General features: G+C 49.0%; 1 protein-coding gene across 7 annotated transcripts in view; it reads left to right on the forward strand.

Annotated features, from left to right (window-relative positions):
- The window catches only part of DGKG (diacylglycerol kinase gamma), a 211295-nt gene that overhangs the window by 90477 nt on the left and 98546 nt on the right, over positions 1-22272 (forward strand). For 6 of the 7 annotated variants that reach the window (XM_088025108.1, XM_088025111.1, XM_088025117.1 and 3 more), the window contains 6 exons: positions 2539-2618; positions 3762-3836; positions 6402-6487; positions 10674-10763; positions 12835-12995; positions 21337-21401. In XM_088025108.1, coding sequence (XP_087881234.1) covers positions 2539-2618; positions 3762-3836; positions 6402-6487; positions 10674-10763; positions 12835-12995; positions 21337-21401 — 557 coding nt within the window. The remainder of the gene's footprint in view (positions 1-2538; positions 2619-3761; positions 3837-6401; positions 6488-10673; positions 10764-12834; positions 12996-21336; positions 21402-22272) is intronic. The other variant, XM_028101003.2, reaches the window with a different exon arrangement.

Raw genomic sequence — 22272 nt, forward strand, 5'->3', positions numbered from 1 at the left:
GGACAGGGTTTGGGTTCTAGAGAAATAGATCTCAACATTTGCTTTCTCATCTGATCAATTACAGAATTACATCACACAGGAGGGACAATTTATTTCCACCTTCTGAAATTATCTTTGCCCACCACACTGTTGGCAAATGGTGAAAAGGGGGATTGGCTGATTCCATTGCTGGTCAAATTAACTTTTATCACCTTTTTAGGAACAAGTTATGTAAAACTTACTGAAAATATACAATGGGTTTTCCAAGACTGTCAAGCTGTTTCTAGAATGTGATCTGCCAAAACAAAGTTAATCAGATCCAAAAGTTCTTCTTTAACCTTAAATATATACTTAAGAATGTATACTTAAGAATTTTTTAAAAAGAGTTATTTACTTATTTGAGCGAAAGACAGAGACAGAGAGAGCACAAGCAGGGGGAGGGGAAGAAGAAGAGGGAGAGGGACAAACAGACTCTCCACCAAGCAAGGAGCCTGATGCAGGACTCCACTTGAGGCCCAGTCCCAGGACCCTGAGGTCATGGTCTGAGCCAAAGTCAGACTGAGCCAACTAAGCCACCCAGGTGTCCCTTAGGTCATTTTTTACTTGGGTTCACCAAGTAAGAGTATTAGAAAAGGAAATAGTGGGTCTTAAAATTAGTGTGTCTTGAAAATTAAAACATAAACACTAATGATGGAGAAACCATAGTAGTATGGGATAGCTCTAGACACTTTGAAAGGCAGAAAGTCAGGTGGAGCAGACACACACACACACACACACACAAATATACACAATGAATATATACCAGTTGTTTACAGCTTGCCTCCATCTGGTTATCCTGCATCTGTTTTGATTGGGAGTGCCCATGCCGTACGGATCGTTAAATATTTTGAATATCATCCCCGGAGATAGGGCGGGAATTTCTGGCAGTCACACCGGGCAGATGAGAAAATTCTTAAAAAATCATAAAGAATGCTGCTGTCCATTTCAAACAACATGTTAGCTCAAATTTTAGCTTGAGATCTGGGAAGGTAGGCGTCACACATTGAATACGGAATACAGCTACACCTCCATATCAGTCTGTCCTTCAGCTGGATCCACAAGTGTTTATTAAGTGCCCACTTCCTGATCTGGTGTCATGGGGTGCTTGGGAGGAGGGTTATACGCACACCTGCCCTGCTCCTGAGGCATTTAGAATCCAGTTGACATTTTGAGACATTTACCTAAGAACACATGAAACAAAACCCACATGAATGGACAACAAAAGGAACCCAGGAGATATTCCATGCTTCAAGTGCAGTGGTTTTGGTTGCAGTGATCAAGGAAAGCTTCATAGAGGAAATAGCTCTTGAGTTGGGCCCTGAGAATGAGAAGTTCTTTTTAAGAGGTTGAAAAGAAGGAAGTGGGCTCTTAAGGGCATCAAGGAGGAGAAGAAACCAGTGTGAGCAGGCCCCCAGGGTGGGAAGGCAGGAGACACACTCACTGGAGAGTCAGAGCCAGGCTTGACTGGGACCGCCGCTGAGGGCTTTAGCATTTAAGAGGCAACAGGAGATTGGGGCTGTGCTAAAATGCCATGGATGCCACGTTAAGAGACTTGGATTTTATCCTCTGGGCAATGAGGTGTCATTAAAGGTTTCTGAGCAGAAGTGGCATGACTGATGTCCCAGGAAGGAACTGCATACAGGCCTTACCTGAGGTGGGAAAGGCCTGAGCAGTGTGGGTACCATGGCGACTGCCAGAGATTAAGGGACATTCAAGGAAATAATTGGCAGGATGGGGTCTTCCCTAGATGACTAGCCAACTGATAATAGTATGTTTAAGAGAAGCAGTGAGCCGGGAGAGAGGACCGGTTTTGTGGGGACAGAAGATAGGTCAGGTTCAGGCATGTGAGTTTGCAGTGACGGTGAGATGTCTGGTTAAAAGTATCCATTGGACAGTGAGAAATATGGAACCAGGGCTCAAGAGAAAAACTAGGGCTGGAAATGCGGATTTGGAAGATGCTGGTGGAAGTGATGGTTAACTTCACGAGTGTTATTTGGTTGATGTGTATGACCAGAAGACCATAACTTCTAAAATTATATTCAGTTGTATCCCTCACAAAGTATAATCTTGCGCTTCTAGGGGACGCCTGGCTGGCTCAGTGGGTGGAGCGTGTGACTCTTCATCTCAGGGGTTGTGAGTTCAAGCCGCACACTGGGCATCGAGCTTACTTAAAAAAATAAATTAAAAAATATATCTATAATCTTGTGCTTATAGCCACAATATCACACCACTGTTGAATGATTTAAAGCTATGGTGCCATTGCTGCATCTCTGATCCCAGCCTCAGACTCCTGTCAACATTAACACTGCTTAGGAGCACTCAAGTCAAAGACACTTTGCTGCTTAACCCCTGAGAAAATTCAGCCAGTGGACAAAGACCTACCTCCCAGCCCCCTCTCCTCCATGCCGGGAACTGCTTCCCGTCCACCTTTTCTGGAAGCCATCTTAGCGTCAACTCTCATCTCATTCATTCTCTTGGCTGATGAAAGAGAGCTAATTTCTTTTTCTTTTACCTTTGAAGTACAAGATCATCCCTACCCCGGGTACCCACCCCCTGCTGGTCTTGGTGAACCCCAAGAGTGGAGGGAGACAAGGAGAAAGGTATGTTCTATTCCTTTTCAAAATGGAGAGGCTGAGACAAGTTCACTCGAGTTTTTTCTTCCCCCTCAACAGGGCAGACTGCAGAGACGGGCAGACCTGGGTTCCCATCCCAGCCCTACCCTCGACCACTTTATGACCTGGATCAACCAACTGCTTAACATCCCTGTGCTCTGGTTTCCTCCACTCCTCTCATAGCTCCGTTGTGAGGATTAAAGTAGACACATGCTTAGCCTCGAGCCCATCACGTGAACCATTATCATGGCTCCCAAGGTCGGACCAGGTTCTGAGACGCCTGTTTCCTTCCCAGCCTCGCAGGTCCTTTCTTGATTTAAGAGGAGTGGCAGCACTCACCTGATTGGGACCTCATGGGCTGTCCAACTCCTAAGAAATGAGTTCCTTCCTTCCTCAGTGAAGGAAATGCCCAGTCTCCTGGAAGCACTAAGGGAATGGGAGGAGAGAGGGAAAATGGGTGAACCAGCTCTGCCTCCCCACCCTGTTCAGCTCAGGGTAATGGACAGATGATGCAGTGATCTGGAATCCAGGTTTACAAAACTAGTAAGTGGGGTTAAAGTGAGAACTATGAGAATCCCTGCCCCCTAGTCCAGGGGGCAGGCCACCCCTCCTGAACTGACCTGATTAGTCTCAAGCTGGAGCCTTGACACCAAGCCTAGAGGTGGTCACTGCCCCTGGCTTCCCCTCCCCAGCCCCACCCCCTGCATTGCCTCCTGATCCCAGAATTTTGGAGGACTTTCCATAGAGCGTTCCTTGTTACCTTTGTGTAGTCCACAAAGAGCAGAATTGTACTACCTAGAACATAAGGAGCGTTTGGGAGGAGGACAAAGCTTTAGGAGAATAGAAGTGTTATTCATCCGCAAAGGAGGAGAGTCCTGGGGTTGAATGCTACAGTCTTAGATGGTGGGGAGGCCCTGAGCCAGGGCGTGAGGGTGTGAATGAAGCCAACTGGACCTGAGACTTCAGGGTCTGCGGGGCCTTGTGCAGTCTTCTCTCCTCTTGGGTTTAAATGGACCCAGATTCCCGCCACCAGTGGGCTCCAGAGGTGTTTGCCCTACTGTGACTTCTCACGATGACATTCTCCCTCTCTGTCTCTCTTTCTCTCCCTCTTTCTTTTTTTTTTTTCCATAGAATTCTTCGGAAATTCCACTATCTGCTCAACCCCAAACAAGTTTTCAACCTGGACAATGGGGGGCCTACTCCAGGGTATGGAGAAACGATCGTTACTTATCTCTCCTCCTCCCCCTTTCATCTGAAGAAGATACCTTTCTTTGATCACCCTCCTTGTCTCTTTCATCTATGGACTTATCCTTCCCGCCCTTTTAATCTTTTTTTGTCTTCATTTCCTCACCTCTACACTTACTTGCTCCTGGAGTTGCTCAGGAACACTCCTTGTGGCTAGCTCTGGGAAGAAGCCTCCTGTGTGCCTCACCGGGGAAAAAGTTGGTGTTTTTGTAAAAGAGAAAAAGCACACATGCCATTCGTTGGATTCACAGGAAGAGCGGGCTGGTAAATTATGTGAGCCTGTTAGCCGGTGTCTTCATACTGAGTCATCAGGGAGGAGGAAAGAGTTTTCCTAGCGCAGTCAGCAGTTTGGAAATCTATACAGCTGACTCGGAGTTCTGTTGCGCGTGCTGTTGGGGAGCATTTTAGGATCGAGGCAATTGGTTATTCAATGAAATCACTTTCCCCCCTCCCCCAGGATTATCCAATTTAGAGGTTGTTGAGCTGCCCCTGGCCCTTCTCCCTGCCGGGTGCCTATTGGCTGTTTCACTGCCCATTAGAGCGGGAGAGTAAGGAGACAGGCAGGCCCTCTTTGGTCGGACTGCCCATCTGGTGGGAGGGGCTGGGCCCACTGGGAGCGCTAATGTGATGGCTGCAGGTCCCTGTAATCAGAGGCCGCTTCAGCATCGGGGCTGGAAGGCACCCAGACTGGGCTTCTTACCAGACCGAGCTGGTGCGCTAGGGACATCTGCTGGCCAGCCCGAGCCTGTGGGTCTCCAGGCCAGCTTTTCAGATCTGTGCACCCTGGGCTGGGCTTCCCGGCACACAGCTGCTTTGCCCAGCCTCCTAACCTGCGTCTCTAGGCTCAGTTCAGCAAGACCCTCAGCGGGTGGGGGCGGAGGACAGGGCTGCAGGAGGGACTATAAAAAGGCACCATGTGCCAGTCTTCCATGTGCCAGTCTTCCAACGGCTTCCAAAGCCGTTATTTCTATGGCTGTGATGGTGCAAGACCCAGTTAAAAGGAGAAAGAAATGTGAGTGCAAGTCCAGCACCTCTGCCATGACTTACATGTAAAACTGATTTCTAAACAGAGCCCACCGGTGCTGCTGTGGGTGTCATCACTGTCACTGTCACCGTGATCGTAACTGCTGCCCCATCATGACCTGTGACTGAAAGGCAGCCTGCAAGTACCTTTACCAGCCCCCTCTCTTTCGGGGCATTGTGATACCTGAATACAGTACTCTGGCTTAACCTCATTCATCCTAAGTTGTTTCTGTCTCGCATGACAAGCCTGGGGGATATTCCAGGACTGCTGTGCCCTGAGGATCTTTGCTGTGTCTGTCTAGCCGAAATGAAAGGGGCCTCTATTCAGAATTCACTTCCTAGAGGAGAGCAGAGTTGTGCAAGAGTCGGGGAGGGGAGGAAATGTTGCTTTGCCCACATACGCATCAGTGACTCAGAAAGCCCCAGGGGTCTTCTCAGACCACCAGGCTGGACAGCAGGGAACCCCTGAGCTTCAGCTTCCCGTGGATGTTGGCAGGTCACATCTGTTCTGAAGCAGAGATTTTTTGTCCCTTTTTGTGCCAGAAACCCATTTGGCAGCTTGATGAAGCCAATGGACCTCTTCTCAGAATTTTTCTTAATGTGTAAAATGAAATCTATAGGATCACCAGGGAAACGAATTATATTGAAAAGACAGTTATCAAAATATTAAAAACAAAAATACTGGGATATGGGAATATATGTGATTTACTAACACATTTTTGATATGATCCAGAGGCAGGTCTAGTAACTACTGTTAATTAAAAACAGTGATGAGCATAAGTGATAGCATGGGGCAGCTACCACAACTGTAATAGAACATAAAAATACCTGAATTTGACTTCTAACAAAGTCATAGGTATTGTTCACGCCTGTGATTTGTTGCCAGCTTCCATAATTGGAGAGGCTAAATCTCAGAGCTTAGGGAAGATAAGAAAGTAATTTTCTCCTCCCAGGTTCATGGCCCTCTGGATTCTATCTACAGATCCCTTAGAGATTTGTGGGCCCCTGGTTAAGAGCCCTGCTCTAAAGGGGGAAGGCCCCAGAGGGGAGATGGTGCTCCCTCCGCTTGGGTCTGGACCCACAGGACAGTGGGATGAAGATCCAGCTAGTTCACTGCATCTGACTTAAAGGAGAGCTTGGGAGGACAGAGGAAGCAGGAGAGCCAGAGAAGAGTCAGTATGCTGGGGGTTGGTTGTATCGGTGCCCAAAGAAGCAAACTATGGCCTCCTCTGCACAAATCGTAGCGAATTTCTAGAAAACCATTTTCTGTTTGTGTTGAATGTTGAGTTGGATTCTCCTTCTACAAGCACGGCCCCCAGGATTCTTCCCTATACTTCAGTGGCACTGAAGTTCTGGTTTCAGAACACTAAGTGACCCTTTCAACCCCAAAAGGAGTCAGGGCTGTAGCATACTCCCAGGGAATAGGGGAGACTCTGACTCAAGCAGTGTCGAATGTCAGCCACAGCCTAGTAAATAAGACCATTTTGGCCTTTTACTTCCCAGACTGAACTTTTTCCGTGATACTCCAGACTTCCGTGTTCTAGCCTGCGGAGGAGATGGGACAGTTGGCTGGATTTTGGATTGCATTGGTAAGAATGGGCTGGGAGGGGCTTTAGAGTTTATTTATAATAAGTATATTGAAAGTCAGAGGAAGGCAATCAACAGGAAAGGGAAATGGAGCCATGTCTTGTTCATCCTTAGTTCCACTCTTGGAGCATTGCTTAACTACCTAGCTACTTTGGGAGGAAAAGAGAAATGGAAGGATTCCCACAGGTACAGATGTAACTGTTTAGTTTCAAGCCTTGCCTCATGGGCAGCTGTCACGGCCAGGGTTTGGGCAGGGGCGGCACAGACCAGTCTGGGGAGCTGTGAGGGGGAGAGGGCAGGACTAGGAGTCCAGCCAGACCTGGGGTGGTGCGTAAAGGCCGGAGAATTAGGCATAGGTGTGTACGTAGCCTGGGGCGAATCACCTTGCGATGAGCACCTGAGCCTGAGTCCAGAAAGCACACCTAGAAAGTGCAGATCAGTACAAGCAAAGGAAGGTCACACTGTTCTGTGTCCAGTATGCTTAGATCAGAAGGGAAGTAGGGAGGGCCCAGGCTGGGAATCAGGAGGCCTGGGTTTCAGTCCAGCTCTGCCTGGATCTGCAGGTCCTTGGACATCTCATCCCCCATAAATGATGGAGACTAACTCTGGAATTGTGTGTCATTCCTCCCATAAATACTGCATGCCCACCTCCATGTGCGAGCTCTCCTCCAGGCCCTGGAGATGCAACAGTGAACAAATGCATAGAAATCCCGCCCTCCTGGAGCTTCCTTTCTAGGGGGAGGAGACAGGCAATCAACCAAAAAACAAGGGAAACATACAGCAATGTTGGAAGGTGATAAAAATACAGCAGGGAAGGGGCAAGGTAGGCAGGGTCAGGGGTGGTCTAAGTCTAAGACCCAAGTGTTTAGGGAAGACCTCACAGAGCAGATGACTTTTGCATGGAGACCTGGAGGAGAGGTGCGCCATGAGGATACTTGAGGAAAGAGCAGTTCCGGCAGAAGGAACCGCAAATACAAAGGCCCTGAGGTAGGAGCAGGCCAGGCTGCTGAAGGCAGCAGGAGGGCTGCAGAGTGTGCTCGGAGCAGGGTGCATGAGGGGAGAGGGACAGACAATGAAGCAGAGATAGCACAGAGTCAGGTCACTAGGATATGCGGGACAGTAGACAGAACATGGCTTTCATACAGGAAAGGTCCCAAGATGCTGCATGGTTTGGAGCAGAGGAAGGACCTGACAGATCATGAGAAAAGGGCAGCAGCAGGGAGACCGGTCAGGACGTTCCTGCAGTAATCCGAGTAACAGGTGACCAAGGCTTGGACAACAGGAGACACAGAGGAGGTGGTGAGGAGGTGTCAGCTTCTGGATATTGTTTGAAGGTGGAGGCAACAGGATGCGAGGAAGATAGGCCTCAGGGATGGGCATGGGCAGACCCTGACCAGGGCAGGGAAGGCTGCGCCTGTGGGGGGTCATAAGCAGCCTCCCAGGAGGGGTGGGACCACACCCAGCACACCTGCCACCTTCTGCTCCTCACAGGCACTCCGGTTTCCATGGACACAGCCCTGCCAAGCAGCCACCCACGCTCTCCTCTCACCTCCAGCTCGGGAGTTGTTTGTGGGAGGGGGGGAGGCATCCTCTGGAAGCCCAGGGAGGAAAAGCTGATCAGCAGAGGCTGGGTGGCTGCAGGCCTGGGAGCTGCTTGCATGCTTCCCTCTCCATCACGAAGGAGGATGTCGGCTTTGGTGGTTTTATAAAATTCATCTGCAGAGAACACGGGGGGAAGGAGATGCCCAAAATTGAAAGAATAAAGGTCATATGACAGATTGGTGGCCTGACGAGAGAAAACTGGTGAAAGGAATAACTGCATAATGTTCATTCGCTCATTCAAGAATATTAAAGCACTTATTCAGTGCCTTCTGCCACCCCATTTTGGTCCCCCCCACTGATCTGTTTATGCTCTACAACCAGAGCGGTCTTTCCTAAATGTCAGTGGGTTTGTGATGTACGTAAAACACATCAGTGGCTTCCCATTATTCTTAGGATAAAGACAAAAACTTTTTAAATGACCTACAAGGTCCTGGTGCTCTAGTAGCTGCCCACCCTTCCAGCCCTACTTTGTACCTCCATTCCTCTCCCTCTAAACTCCAGCTACCCAGTCCCTCTCTCAGACCCTTAAATATACCAGTCTCCCTTCTACCACAGGGCCTTTGCCCAAGTGCTTCCTCCAGTCTGGTATGCTCCCTGGCCATTCCTTGGTCAACTTCTACTTCAGCTCTCAGCCCCAAAGTGCGGCTTCCTCAGAGGAGCCTTCCCTGACACCCAGCCTCAGTCACCTTATTATATGATCACACTTCTTCCCTTTCCAGTGTGAATTTGAAATTATGCATCATTTGTATGAAGACTTTATTAATATCTGTCTCTCCCTCTCGATTGTAAGCACCATGAGAGCCTGTGTCATGGCACTTTGACCCACTGTTAGAGCCACAGTACCTAACACAGCACCTGACACATAGTAGGCCCTCAGTAAATGTGTGCAGAGATACTGTGATGAATGAGACATATTTCCCCCAGGGAGGTTACAGTGCATACAGAGAACAGACTAGTAGTCGATTACAAGAAACACTGGAGAGGCACCTGGCCTAGACTAGGGCAACCAGGGAGGGCCTCCCAGAGGCAGCTTCTAAACAAACAAAGAGCTTATGACTTTAAGGCACTGAAAATACTTCAGCATGGTTGACCCATCGAGCAGGAGGAGGCTAGAGCAGAGGACAGAGCCTGGTGCCATGCTGGAGATGGTGGGCACCATGACAGAGGGAAAGGGACCATCTGCCCTGGAGGGGTGAAGAGCCACTAGGGGAAACAGACTGGGGAAGTAAAGAGGAGGCAGTGGCTTCAGTACCGGGGCGGGGGGGGGGAGGTGAGGAATCATGTACCTGAGCTCAGGCATCGCCATAGAAATAGCGAGAAGAGACTGCTGAGAGATCTATTACGGAAACAGCGCATGGAAACCGCTGTGTGAATGGATGTCGGGTGAGGGACAGGGACAAACCGAGGATGACATCCAGGCTTCTAGCCTCAACAACAGGAAGATGGTTGACCTGTTGAGATGGAGCCCACGGAAGGAGCAGACATAAGGCAAAGGGAGCAGCAGGTACAGGGCAGGGAAGCAGAAATGCAGACCACGTGTTCAGGAACAATGACAGAGCCCATCGCTTTGCTCTGTCCCCTGCCACTTGTGGCACGAGCCAGACAACCTGGGGCACCTGTGAACTCCCCCTTTTGCGAGGGCAGCCCTAGCATTCGCCCCACTTCCTGATTCCCGTCCCCTTGCGCACTCCTCAGTCAACCTCACCCACATCCCGGCACCGCGCCTGTTGCAGCTTATGTCAGTGGCGCCCCCTGGACCCCAGTGGGTGCGTAAACGTGTCCCACCTTCCTCAGTGCCACCAATATGTTGCTGCTGTGGGTCTGCAGCCCCGTGAAACCACGCATGTTCTGCTGTGCTTTCTCCAGCGGTTCAGTCTGATGCTTCCTCACAAGCCGCGTGGCAGAGCACCTTGGGAACTGTGGATTTGCGAGTCTGGGAGGTGGGGGAAGTGGCGAACTTGTACCTGTGTGCCAAATAACACCTTGAGGTTTTGTTTGTTAGATACAGTATTATTTTTAAGCTTTTAACCTGAATGACATTAGATGAGACAGCGCCAGTTTCCCAAATGCCCCATGATTCCCTGATTTCTCAGACCCTGTGCACCTGCCTAGCCCCTGAAGCAAGGAGGAGCCTGGACTTAGGACCACAGAGATCTGGGTTTGGATCGTGACTCCAGACTTACTTTCCCCCTCTGAACCTCACTTCCATCATCTATGAGGAGAATAATAGTACCCCGCAGAGTTGCTGTGAGGGACAGATGGAGAAGGTGTTAATTATGATTACAAACTAATGTTTTCGAGGTGTACGCTGTCACCTCAAAGGAAAGAATTTGGATGAAATGAGGCTAAGCAGGTGCAAGTTACAGGGAGGCCGAGTTAGCTCAGTATGAAAGAATCCTTTGTAACGGTTCACACACTGCAGAAGGAAGAGACAGCTTTAGGAAGTAGTGTGCTCTCCATTATAGGAGCTCTGCAAACAAAGATGCTATGGAGGGCTTTTAAGCATCAGATCAGGGATAATTAAATAACCCACAGGTTCCGTAATCTGGTGGCGTATGGTTTTCTCTTCTTCTGCATGGATTGCAGATAAGGCGAACTTCGCAAAGCATCCGCCGGTGGCTGTCCTGCCTCTTGGAACAGGAAATGACCTGGCCCGCTGTCTCCGCTGGGGAGGAGGTGAGTCTGCCTGCCAGTGGCATGTCCCCGGGGACAAGCACTCCAATCTCCAGGGATGCTCTGCAGGGCTAGGCTGAACTTCCCTTCTAAGAATTCCATTCCACAGAGTCCTACCTACTGTATGACCATTCCTCTGCCCTCCCAAGTTTTGCTGAGACCTCTGTTCACCCCTCAGTCTATTTACTGTGATCCTGAAACTTTCAGCCTAGAGCCTGCCCACCCCAGCAGAACATAGTCAGCTTTAGGGTAGGCTCCTCTATGTCCCCCACAATGTTCACTCTAGTAAGGGCTCACTCAGGTGTTTCCTGAATAAAATTCCCTCCTCTCCAAATTACTGCTCTTCTCCTGAATTAGGACTCAGAATGCAAACTGAAAAGCTATGTTGCCAGCTACTCAGGGCATCCAGATCATCATAGGCCCCCATGGTCATTGGCCCTCATTTTGCAATCCGCCTGTGGGGGATCTCAAAGTGGTGACCAGCTCACGGGACAAGGGGCAGGAGCTGAGGAGAACTCTGCAAACTGCAGCCACCCCCATGGGGCTGGGAATGCTCCAGAACGCAGAGGAGGTCAGGACAGCACATGGAAGGGGCAGAGCAGTCTGGCAGGCAGAACTGGGATGGGCTTCCAGATGGCTGATCGATTCGGCGAGGATTCAAGACCAGCTCAGGCAGTGGTCAGTGTTCAGAGCTGGGTGCATGCCTGGTGGCAGGAGCACAGGAAGCAGAAGCCAGCCCCAGAAGGAAGTTGGCAGGAACAGATGTCCTCAGCCCCACCCTGAGGCTAGGGAAGAGCCCTCTGTTCAAGAGGAACAAGCAGAATGTGGTCCCATGCTGTGTGCATCCAGGCAGCCTAGCTAGGCGCAGATTTCACGCAGGAAGCCCAGCCCTATGCTCCCAGAGAGCCTCCAGGCCCTCAGCTACCTAGTTGCCACCATTGCTATCTTGTGAGGCGTCCCTAAGGAGCTGACCAAACTAACAACTTGAAAATACTTTTCAGGGTTGCGCTAAAGGTAAGCAGGAACGTGGGAGTGTTATCTGAAAGAAAAGACTGTCTCTCCAACTAACCTCTCATGACTTACAATTCACTTTCTATACTGCTTTTCTATTGCTGCATAACAAATGATCACAAATGTAGAGGCTTAAAACGTCTCACAGTCCTGTCGGTCAGGAGGCCTGGAACAGCATGACTCGGTTCTCTGCTCTGGGCCTCACAGCCTGAAATGAGGGTGTTGGACAGACTGTGCTCTTCTCTAGAGTCTCCGGAGGGAGAATCTACTTCAAAGCTCATTCACGTTGTTGGCAGAAGTGAGTCCTTTGTGGTTATAGGACTGACGTCCCTGTTTCCTTGCTGGTTATCAGCTGGGACCACTATTAAATCCTTGAGGCTTCCTTTTTCCTTGACAAATGGATCCCTCCATCTTCAAAGCCAGCCACGGAGAATCTCCCTCTCAATGAGAGCTTTGAATCAGTTTCTTAAGGAAAAGCCCAGTCCTTTCTAAGGACTCAGCCAATTAGGTCACAACCACTCAGATAATCTCCCTTGCTTAAAGTCAACTGTGCCATATCGTATAGCTAATCATGACGAGGACTGTCCTATCTTATTTGTAAGTCCTGGGAATTGCAGAGTATATACTACTAGGGGGGTGGGGCAGGGATAGGGGAGACCATTCTAAAATTCTGCCTACCACACTGTCCATCTCCGACATGACCAGTCCTGGAACAGATCCTTTGTTCTCCCGTGCGCAGCTTCCCAGCTCCCCAGCCCACCAATTCTCTAGGGCTTGCTGTGGCTACATAGGCCTGCCCACCTTTGGCCAGCCCCACCCCTTTGCCTTCCAAATCTCCCCAGCTGCTTTGCCTTCCAAATCTCCGCAGCTTCTTTCTGATTACACCCTGTTGTCCTCTCCTTCTCCATGGCTCAGGGAACCTAAGTGTCTCTGGCCCCCAGACACACTGGGGAGTCTCCTGGTCACAGATGCCCACAGAGTTCCCTGCCCTGATAGCTGCCTGTACATCAGCAACAACTTAGCCTTTCTGCCCTGGGATCAAATGTACTGCCGTGCTCCACAGGTTATGAAGGGGGCAGCTTGACAAAAATCCTGAAGGACATCGAGCAGAGCCCCTTGGTGATGCTAGACCGCTGGCATCTGGAAGTTATCCCCAGAGAGGAGGTGGAGAATGGGGACCAGGTCCCGTACAACATCATGAACAACTATTTCTCCATTGGTGTGGTGAGTTGGTCAAGGGTTGCCTTTCAGCATGGAAGAGAAACGTCTGGGTGGGCAGAAAGGTTCTGGTCCCCCATCATCCCTCTCTGAGTCCCTACTCTTCATCTCTCCCAGCTACCCCAGTCTTGACTTGGGTCCAAGCATCCTTGCGTGTGGCCTGGGTATGGCCACCCTGAATGTACCAAACTCCCACCCTAGATTATGGAGGAAATTCCTTCCCCTATAATTGTAACTAACACAAGAAAATAAGAACTTTTTTTAAAAAACAGATTTACCCTTTGGATAATTTGAAACAGGTTAAAAGAAGTAACACCAAGAAATAACCAAGAGGTGGAGTCAGGAGAAGACTCTCATGTGAGCTTCTAGCGTTGAGAATTCTGATCCTTCAAGGAGAACCATGTGGTCCCAAGTTGGCTTAGCTAACTTAGCTGTCCAAGTTCCTTCTCTCCTGTTCTCTCCCCTCATCTCAACTGTATTCCCTATAGTCCAGGTGCTCATAAATCTCTGGGGGCGTCTCCTCCCAGCTGACCCCTCCCTCAGGTGAGCTCCATGCTCCTCCTTGGTGCTTCCACAGCCTTCTGTGTTCACCCTGTCAGTGTACCCTCTGCATTCGAGTGAAGGGATTGGTTTACTGTGCTCATTTCACACACTCCCATTGCACACACATGCACACACACACACACGCAACACATACCTCTAACACATACCTCCTACACACACACACACACACACACACACACACACACACACACACACACACACACAGAGCACAAGAACAGCACCACATTCCTCTTTCTTCCTCCAGCGCCCAGCACATCTAGCACAACTCAGTTAGTTTTACTGAACTCAGCTTCCGGTCCAATGAGGACAGAGGTGGACCCTGCTTTCCAAACTGTTGAGGATGGAATCAGGGAGAAAAGAGATCCATCCATTGCACAGTTAGAGCTGGGGTTCTACAACAAAGATACTAGCATTTATTGAGCACCTACTGTGTGCTCTCCACTATGCTATGCCTTATGTATCACAGTCCTCATCGCAGTCTTGCAGGTATCGCTGTCCCCACAGGCCCCATTTTGCAGATGGGGCCTGGGGTCTGTCACTAGTCAAGTGAGGGCCAGGAACTGACACAAGCACGCTGTGCCTTACAGGCTTTCCTGTTACCCTGTCTTTGGAATTAATGCCGCCCAGTTTCAGATGCATAGGAATCTCTCTAAACCAACCATCCATGCCCAGATTGTGGGGTAGCTGCTCTTGTCAACCATCCTCACCTGTGCCTCTTTTGAGAACTTTGGTGGCTTAAAAAGAAAAAGGAAACAGAAGGGAAAATGATAGATAGCTTAGGGGAAGAGCAGGTTTAAGGAAAGGGTTTTAAATAAGACTAGAAGGGTGCCCGGGTGGCTCAGTTGGGTGAGCATCCGACTCTGGGTTTCAGCTCAGGTCATGATCTCAGGGTCGTGAGATCAAGCCCCACGTCAGCTCCGCACTGAGTGTGGAGTCTGCTTGGGATTCTTTCCCTCTTCCTCCTCCTCTGCTCCTCCCCACTGCGCATGTTCTCTCATTCTCTCTCGCAAATAAATAAAATAAATAAGTAAATACAATCTTTAATAAGAAGACTAGAAGAAGAACCATGGAAGAGGAAAGGATGTTTTAAAATACCGTATATTTACAGAATTTAAAATTTACCATACTTATAGGTATTTTCCTGATTCTTATGACTACATTGAAGGGCAGTATTCTCTCCATTTTGTAGATAAGAAAACAAAGCGTCAGATGAAGGGATTTGCTATCATTTTCTGGCTCCTAAGCCAGCACTGTTTTTCTGTTACTACAACAGAAGACAGAGGCATCGCTGGACCGGCAGTCAGGGTCTGAGGGGATGGCAGATTGGACTGGCAGCGTATTCAGGGTCCCTGTGCCCCGATCTGGTTTATCTCCCCAGCTCACCTGGCCTCACTTAGGGGAGATGCCTCTCCCTAGGTCTCTTCGAGCTGCGCTCTCCAGTGACCTAAGCAGACCCCTCCTTCCTCTTCTTGTTGGCTCAAAGGCTCCTGTCCCTTTTGGACCGCCCTTCAGGCCCTGCTTCCCCCAACAGGAACACACAGCCCTCAGCTACTGCCAATGGGACGTGACCAACAGGTCTGGCGTTCAGGAGACTTCTAGAGCATGGGCTTCCCATCATGGCAATTTCACAAAAACCTGTGTCCTTTTTTTTAGAGTAACCAGAGTATAGCTTGCTAACATGTATTGAGTTCCTGCTGCACATGAGGCCCAGGTGGCCTATTGGTAGGCATAGTCATTATCCTTTCGTATTCTTTTTTTTTTTTTAAGATTTTATTTATTTATTTGAGAGAGAGAGAGAGAGAATGAGAGATAGAGAGCACGAGAGGGAAGAGGGTCAGAGGGAAAAGCAGACTCCCTGCCGAGCAGGGAGCCCAATGTGGGACTCGATCCCAGGACTCCAGGATCATGACCTGAGCCAAAGGCGGTCGCTTAACCAACTGAGCCACCCAGGTGCCCTATCCTTTTGTATTCTGTAAGAAGGAACTCTAGCTTAGAACAATACAGAGTGGTGGAGCCGAGAACCACTAGTGTTGACCTCCAGAACCCCCTGAGCTGTGGACCAGGAGCTATACAGCCTCTGCACAGCCCCCACACAGCCCCCTCCATCTTCAAATGCTTTCCTTCACTGGGGTGGGGGGGTGGCGGGCAGGGAGTCTCAATATTTAGTGTTTGATGGCTCACTGGTGCCTTTTGTCAGAGATGCAAATTCCACCCCCATGACAGATCCTGGTTTGTATTCTGATTCAGTTGGTCTGGGCGAGGTCTGGAAGTTTGTATTTTTAACAGGCCTCTGAGATAATTCTGATGTAGATGGTCCCAACCAAATCTTCAGTGAGTGGAGACAGCCCATCAGAACAGAGAAGAATGGTCCAAGAAGTGTTCTTACACAGGAGCAGAAACCAGAACTGAACTAGATGAAGGAGAAAAATGATAGCAAGGAGGGGACACAGGCCCTGCAAGCAGCCAGACGGAAGGGAGAGTGGAGTATCAGGGCTGGTTGCCCTGCCTGGGAATTCTAGATGGCAGCTTACAGCCATGGCTGCCTTCAGAGTCTTTAGCCCCACATCTTCTCTTTCTTGACACACTCGGCTCTGGCTGCCAAAACATGATTTTTTTTTTAAGATTTTATTTATTTGACAGAGAGATAGAAAGCACAAGTAGGCAGAGTGACAGGCAGAGGGAGAGGGAGAAGCAGGCTCTCTGCTGAGCAGGGAGCCAGACGTGGGGCTCGATCCCAGGACCCTGGGATCCTGACCTGAGCCGAAGGCAGCCGCTTAACGACTGAGCCACCCAGGTGCCCTCAAAACATGATTCTTGATACCTCCTGTCTGTTTCTACATAGTGCCATATGCAAAAAAATTCACTCAGTATTTCCTGACCATGGATAAACACACCGAAAAGGCATAAATAGCTTCACCTTACCTAGATAACCTCACCTTAATCCCAAGAGCCATGATGATCATGGTTTTAATTCATTTTTGCAAATAAGTAGGAAGGAAGGAAGTTGGAGGACAGGAGGAAGGAAAGGAGACCACCTAATTGTCCCCCAAGGAAATGCATACAAACAGTTTCTCCATCACACTCAGCGGTCAGGGTATTTATTTGCCTGGGGCTGACTTATAATAATCCAGTCTGTTCGTCTTTCAAGTTATAAAGAAATCTTTCTCACGATTATTTTTTCATACGCCTTTTGCTTGTGCATGTTTAATATTTTATTGCGAAGCAGTGAGGAACCAGGACGGTTTTTATCTCTTTGGTTTACCCTTAGGCTTCTCTCAATAAAATGTTTGCAGGGTTTGTATGCTCGCTCTTTAAAAGTTGGAAAGGGAAATTCTTGGGAAAGCAAGTAGCCAACACGCAACTCTAACAGAATCGGGGGCTGACATTTGCAGAAGCTCTTCCTCCCTATTTGACTTCCCAAACTTTGTAAGAGAAGACATCGGTATGTAAACCAACCCCGCAATTTTACTTCCTTGTGATAATTAGAGTCAGACTCCTTTGGCAAAGAGAGCCATGCAAAGTCTTTGCCCCTTTGGAAGGACCTGGAATATCTGAGTGATGTCCGGAGTCTGCTCCCTGGTGTATAAAAGGTGACAATGAGGACCGCTGCTGTGGTGGTCGCAGGTGCTAGAGCATTTGCCCTGACAAGTTCAGCGGGGCCCCCCGGGTGCCAGCAGAATCCATGTCATGCGTGGAGGGATCAACAGGGCAGATCCTCCTGGCCCACCCGGAGAGCCAACTGTGGCCCCATCGTCACCACATTGCCATCACCTACATACGTGCCGGCCCTCCACTAGTGACAAGTTGACAGAGTCGGCCTTCTCCATCCCCTCAACTGACAACACCCCCTGGCAGGAGATTTTCAACATAGTCATTCCGGCTGCTACTTCCTCCGGCTTCTCTGGCCTCCTCGTCCCTGCTCTTTATTTTTGGATTTGCAGAAATGTCAGGATGGCCAGGTATCAGTGACAGGAAGTTTGGGCCCGTGAAAATAATTCCTGGGGTATGTGTAACTCCAAATGCCTCAAAGGCTCTGCTTTCACTGAGCCTCCACGGGAGGAGTGAACAGCTAATCCCTTGATTCAATGAAATCTATTTCTGATGCTAGGGGAGCCCGGGGGCCAAGGAGAGGCCGCCATCACCACACTAACCTGCACACCATTCTCCACCTTACAGATTGTACTTCTCAGGCTTCACAAGCTAAGTTTCCACAATGATGAGCCCCCTACCCATTAGGGAATTTATCAAAAAGTAATCACTTTCCCTGCAACTTTTTGGATTCCCTCAGTGTCAGGTTCTTGTCTGTCACCTGTGAGAGCCCTTGGAGGTCCTAAGACAATGGGACTGGGAGGTGTCTGGGACAAAGAGTCTACACTCTTTTTCATCCTCCGATCTGCCATAATTTTTCAGAACTATTCAAATTCCAAATGATCTGTTTTATTGTCTCCTTTGTCCTTTTTATCTCCATAAGTTGCCCAAGTGACTTGGACCTGTGTTGTGCAATATGGTGGCCATTAGCTGTGTATGGCGATTGTGTACTTGCAATGGGGCTAGTCTAAATTGAGAGACACTGTAAGTATAAAATACACACCAAATTTCAAAATATAGTATAAAAGAATTTTAAACATCTCAGTAATTTTTATACTGACTACATGTTGTAGTGATAATATTTGTCAATGAAAATATATTATCAAAGTTAATTTCGCCTTTTTCTTCTCACTTATTAATGTGGCTACTAGAAAATTTTAAATTTATTTCTATCAGCACTGGCCTAGACATCCAAGTATCTCAGAGTCCGAATGACGGCGGCTTATATTTGGAAGGGACACAAAAATCTTTTGGACTTTCAGTTTTAGCTCAGGAAAGAACAGCCCATCATCTCCTCTGTTCCTCACACCTCACAGAAGGGACACCGGAGAGTGACCTTCAGAAATGCCATCACTTCCAAGGCTTTGCAATTCCCATCTCCATCCACCTGCCCCTTCAAAAATGGAAGTCTTATTTTGCTGTAATTATTACCAAGAAACAGTTTGAACCGTTGTAGCACTGGTTTCCAAAATTTAAAGAAATCACTATTGAATATAAACACACCCAGCTCAGTGCCTGCCACAGAGCTCAATAGAGGGCAAAGGTGAATCTCCATTCTTTTTAATTCCCACTTAGAGAAACGTGGTCAGAGTCAGAGTCTTTATCAGCATCTCCTTTTCAAGACTCAACAGCAAAGGACCTGCTCTGCTCTCCCTTGCTACTTTGTGTATTGGAGGGAGATTACATTGGAACCCTCCCCCCCCCCCCCCCCCGCCCTGCTTAACTAACAATATTGTAAAGGCTGCTGTTTGTGAAAAGAAGCTTTGCAAAACCTAGTTTAAAGAGAAAACAACAACGGGGCACCTGGGTGGCTCAGTTGGTTAAGTGTCTGCCTTCAGCTCAGGTCATGATCCCAGGGAGCCTGCTTCTCCCTCTGCCTGCCGCGCCCCCTGCTTGTGCTCTCTCTTTCTCTGTCAAATAAATAAATAAGATCTTTAAAAACAAAAACAGCAAGGATAATCAGAACTGTGCAGAGGGAGGGAGCCTGTGCACATATCCCTGAGAATAAGAAAACCAGAAGCCAGTCATAACAGTCTTAGGGGTGCGGGGAGGGTCACAAAGCACAAATCATGCCAGGCAACATGTGATGGCTTTTTTCTTTCCTCCTCTTTCTTTCTTTTCTTTTCTCCTGACAGAAGAAAATTAGTGCTTCAAAGGAACACAAGTTGATGGAGTGTTTTCTTGAATTCTAGAGAAGCATTTGACAGATGTCACATGAATCTTATTCAGAGTGTTCACTGAAACTTGCTCAGAGCCAGGGAGGGAGAATGAAGGCCTGCTGTCTGGGGAAGCCACCCAGGACAGAGGCTTGGGGGCCCTGCACATCTCCCACCATGTGTCCACAGGGGGGCCTAACCAAGACCTTCAACTCTCCATGTGTCTTAAAAGAAAAATGAAACAATCAGTAACTAGAGTTTAAATGTTAAATTCCCAGGCACCTGGGTGGCTCAGTCAGTTAAGCGTCTGCCTTCAACTAGGGTCATGATCCCCGGGTCCTGGGATCAAGCCCCACATTGGGCTTGCTGCTGAGCAGGGAGTCTGCTTTTTCCTCTACCCCTCCTCCCTGCTTGTGAGATCTCTCTCTCTCTAACTCAAATAAATAAAATATTTTTCTAAAGAAAAATAAATGTTAAATTCCCAAAACATTATTTTAGCAGGGAGTGTTGGCCAACCACACACACAAAAAAACCGACTTGCCTCTGTAGTGGGTTGCTCGCTGGATTTACTCCTCTGCCAAGTACAAGTATGACAGAAGCCCCTCTTGACCCCCTAATTTGCTTCCAGACTTTCTGTTTCCCACCATTATCCTATATTTTACTCACCACACACAGCACATGCTCCAAAAAAGCTTCTCCACTGAACGATACCTCCTGATGTTAAAAAATAATGATAACGTTCAGAAATTTTCTTTTGTGAGTCCATACCAAGAAACGGAATTAATATGCATTCGCTTAAATGGAATTTCAGTTCTCTTTTAGCCATATAGTGTAGTAAACGAGTTTCTGTAGCTCTTTTCCTGCACGTATCTGAGTCAGCTCCCTTGTTTCTGTGTCACTCCCCACCCCCCAACCCATACATAGTTCGATTCACCTGTTTCTTTCTAAAGTCCACCCCTGCACCTAACGTGTTGGCCTGAGGCCTGAGCGGTGAAGGGGCTCAACACATTCTTCTGCTGGAAAATGAGACCATTAATGAGGGTGAAAGACCAAGTGTGAGGAGGAAAGATGAGCTCGGTTTTAGGTCTGAAGCTCAGGGTTGGTTCTACAGATATACATTGTGGAGACACCAGAGATGCTAGTAGTAAGTGTGAGAACTCGAGATGGCCCATGACATGGAGTGTAGGCTACAGATAGGACTCAAGGCTGAGAAGTTCTGGTCAGAGAATGTAGAGCCCAGAAGCATGGTGTCATGGGAGCTTTCCTAATAGTTCTGAGGAGCAGGTAGCCAATAGCGCAGCAAAGGGGTGTGCAAATAGGAAAGCAAAGTGTCCATAGAAGGTGGTAGTGAGGCTCTTCTTGACCTTGGGGAAGGTCCTTTCTGTGGAGATCAAGTAAAAGAAGCCAGAAGTTTAAATATATTTTTATTATCTACTAAGCATGTTATTCAATGCTACTAATTATTTCTATTGATAAGAATGATTAGAATTAATATATAACAGCATCCACCGAAGTCAGTTTTCTGGGTTTGACAATGTACCATAGTTACATAAGATGTTATTGGGGGAAGCTGGGTGAAAGGGATACAGGAACTCTCTGTACTATTTTTGCAACTTCTTGTGAGTCTTAAAATATTCCAAAATAAAAAGTATTTTTTAAAAAGAGTTAATATGGCAAGGCATTTCCAGAAATTCACACTCAGCCCGATGCACACATGGGCGTCTGCACTGTAACTGCCCCCACACGCAGACACCCTCTCTTCCCTCAAAGGGCAGCGGCTGTCCCCTTCATTCACCCTAAACTCTGACCGAGAGTGAAAACTGCAAGGAGTCGACTGGCATAGGCTCTACAAGCACTGGTGGCTAGCCCCTAACCTTGGACCTGGTGTTCACCCTTTGCGGGAGCGTCCTGTTCTGCCCTGTGACACGGACTCTCCAGGTTTGGGGGATTTCAGTGAAAGCCTGTGTGCTTCCTTTCTTTCTGCATGGCACGGTCATGACCACTAACCAGGCGTCTGCTTCCCTGTCTTTCCCTTTCAGGATGCTTCCATCGCACACAGATTCCACGTGATGAGAGAGAAACACCCTGAAAAATTCAACAGCAGGTAAGAGTGCCGTGAGGCTGCAGCCCCCGCCGCACGGCCCGCCGGCCCCGCCCCTCCCCCACGCAGCCGGGCCAGACCGAGGCCTCCACCTGCTCTTGCCCAAACGTTTTGGCCCGGCCGCCCAGGGACTTCGCTTTCCTGCCACGTTGCCGGAAGGACGGTTTCCATTTCCAAGCAGAAAACGGTGTCAGAAACCTGCCGCAGCCTGGTCGCCTGTCCCCTCCCAGAGGATGCCGTGCAGAGGGAGGGATTGCGGGGCTGGCAGGGAGGGCGTGGTATGCCCGCCTTGAGGGGTGGGGATCTGCACTTGGCTAACTGGAACCCCCCTCCCGGGGCTTGGCCGCTTTCTCTAGACAGAAAGCTCCCGCAGCCCCAGCCCACCCCGGAATTTCTGTGGGGAGGGGCAGGCAGGATGGCCGGGGTGGGAGGTGGGGTGGGGGGCTCAGACTATCTCGGTCTCGAAGGGAGGGGGCGGCAGCGGAGGGGCCGGGGAGGGCCGAGAGGGCGTCGCCTCCGCATCCCCCGACAGCAGAGGGCAGCAGAGAGAGGTCCCTGCAAGGGCTGTGTGACCGGGAACCCACCAGGTCCCAGCCTCAGCCCCTGTGTGAAGCCTGAATGTTAGGTCCAAAATTACAAGGAGAGAGAAAACCAGATCTTTTGCAAACAAAACTAAACCCTTCTTGCTGGTGGGAGGGAATATGCGTGAAGTGAGTTGTGACTGGCATATAGCTACCCCTAGGATTGCTAAAATACCTTTCTCCATTCTTCTTTCTTTTTTTCTTCTCTTTGGTTGATTTCCATCCCTTTTCCTCTTTGTTGTGCCCTTTCAGGCTGACCATGGGCTCCCACCCCACCCTCCAGCAGGTGGGGA

Source organism: Eumetopias jubatus, unplaced genomic scaffold, assembly GCF_037043125.1.
Source record: "Eumetopias jubatus isolate StellerSeaLion01/CBP00866 unplaced genomic scaffold, mEumJub1_p1.0 scaffold_1, whole genome shotgun sequence".
Lineage (NCBI taxonomy): Eukaryota > Metazoa > Chordata > Mammalia > Carnivora > Otariidae > Eumetopias > Eumetopias jubatus.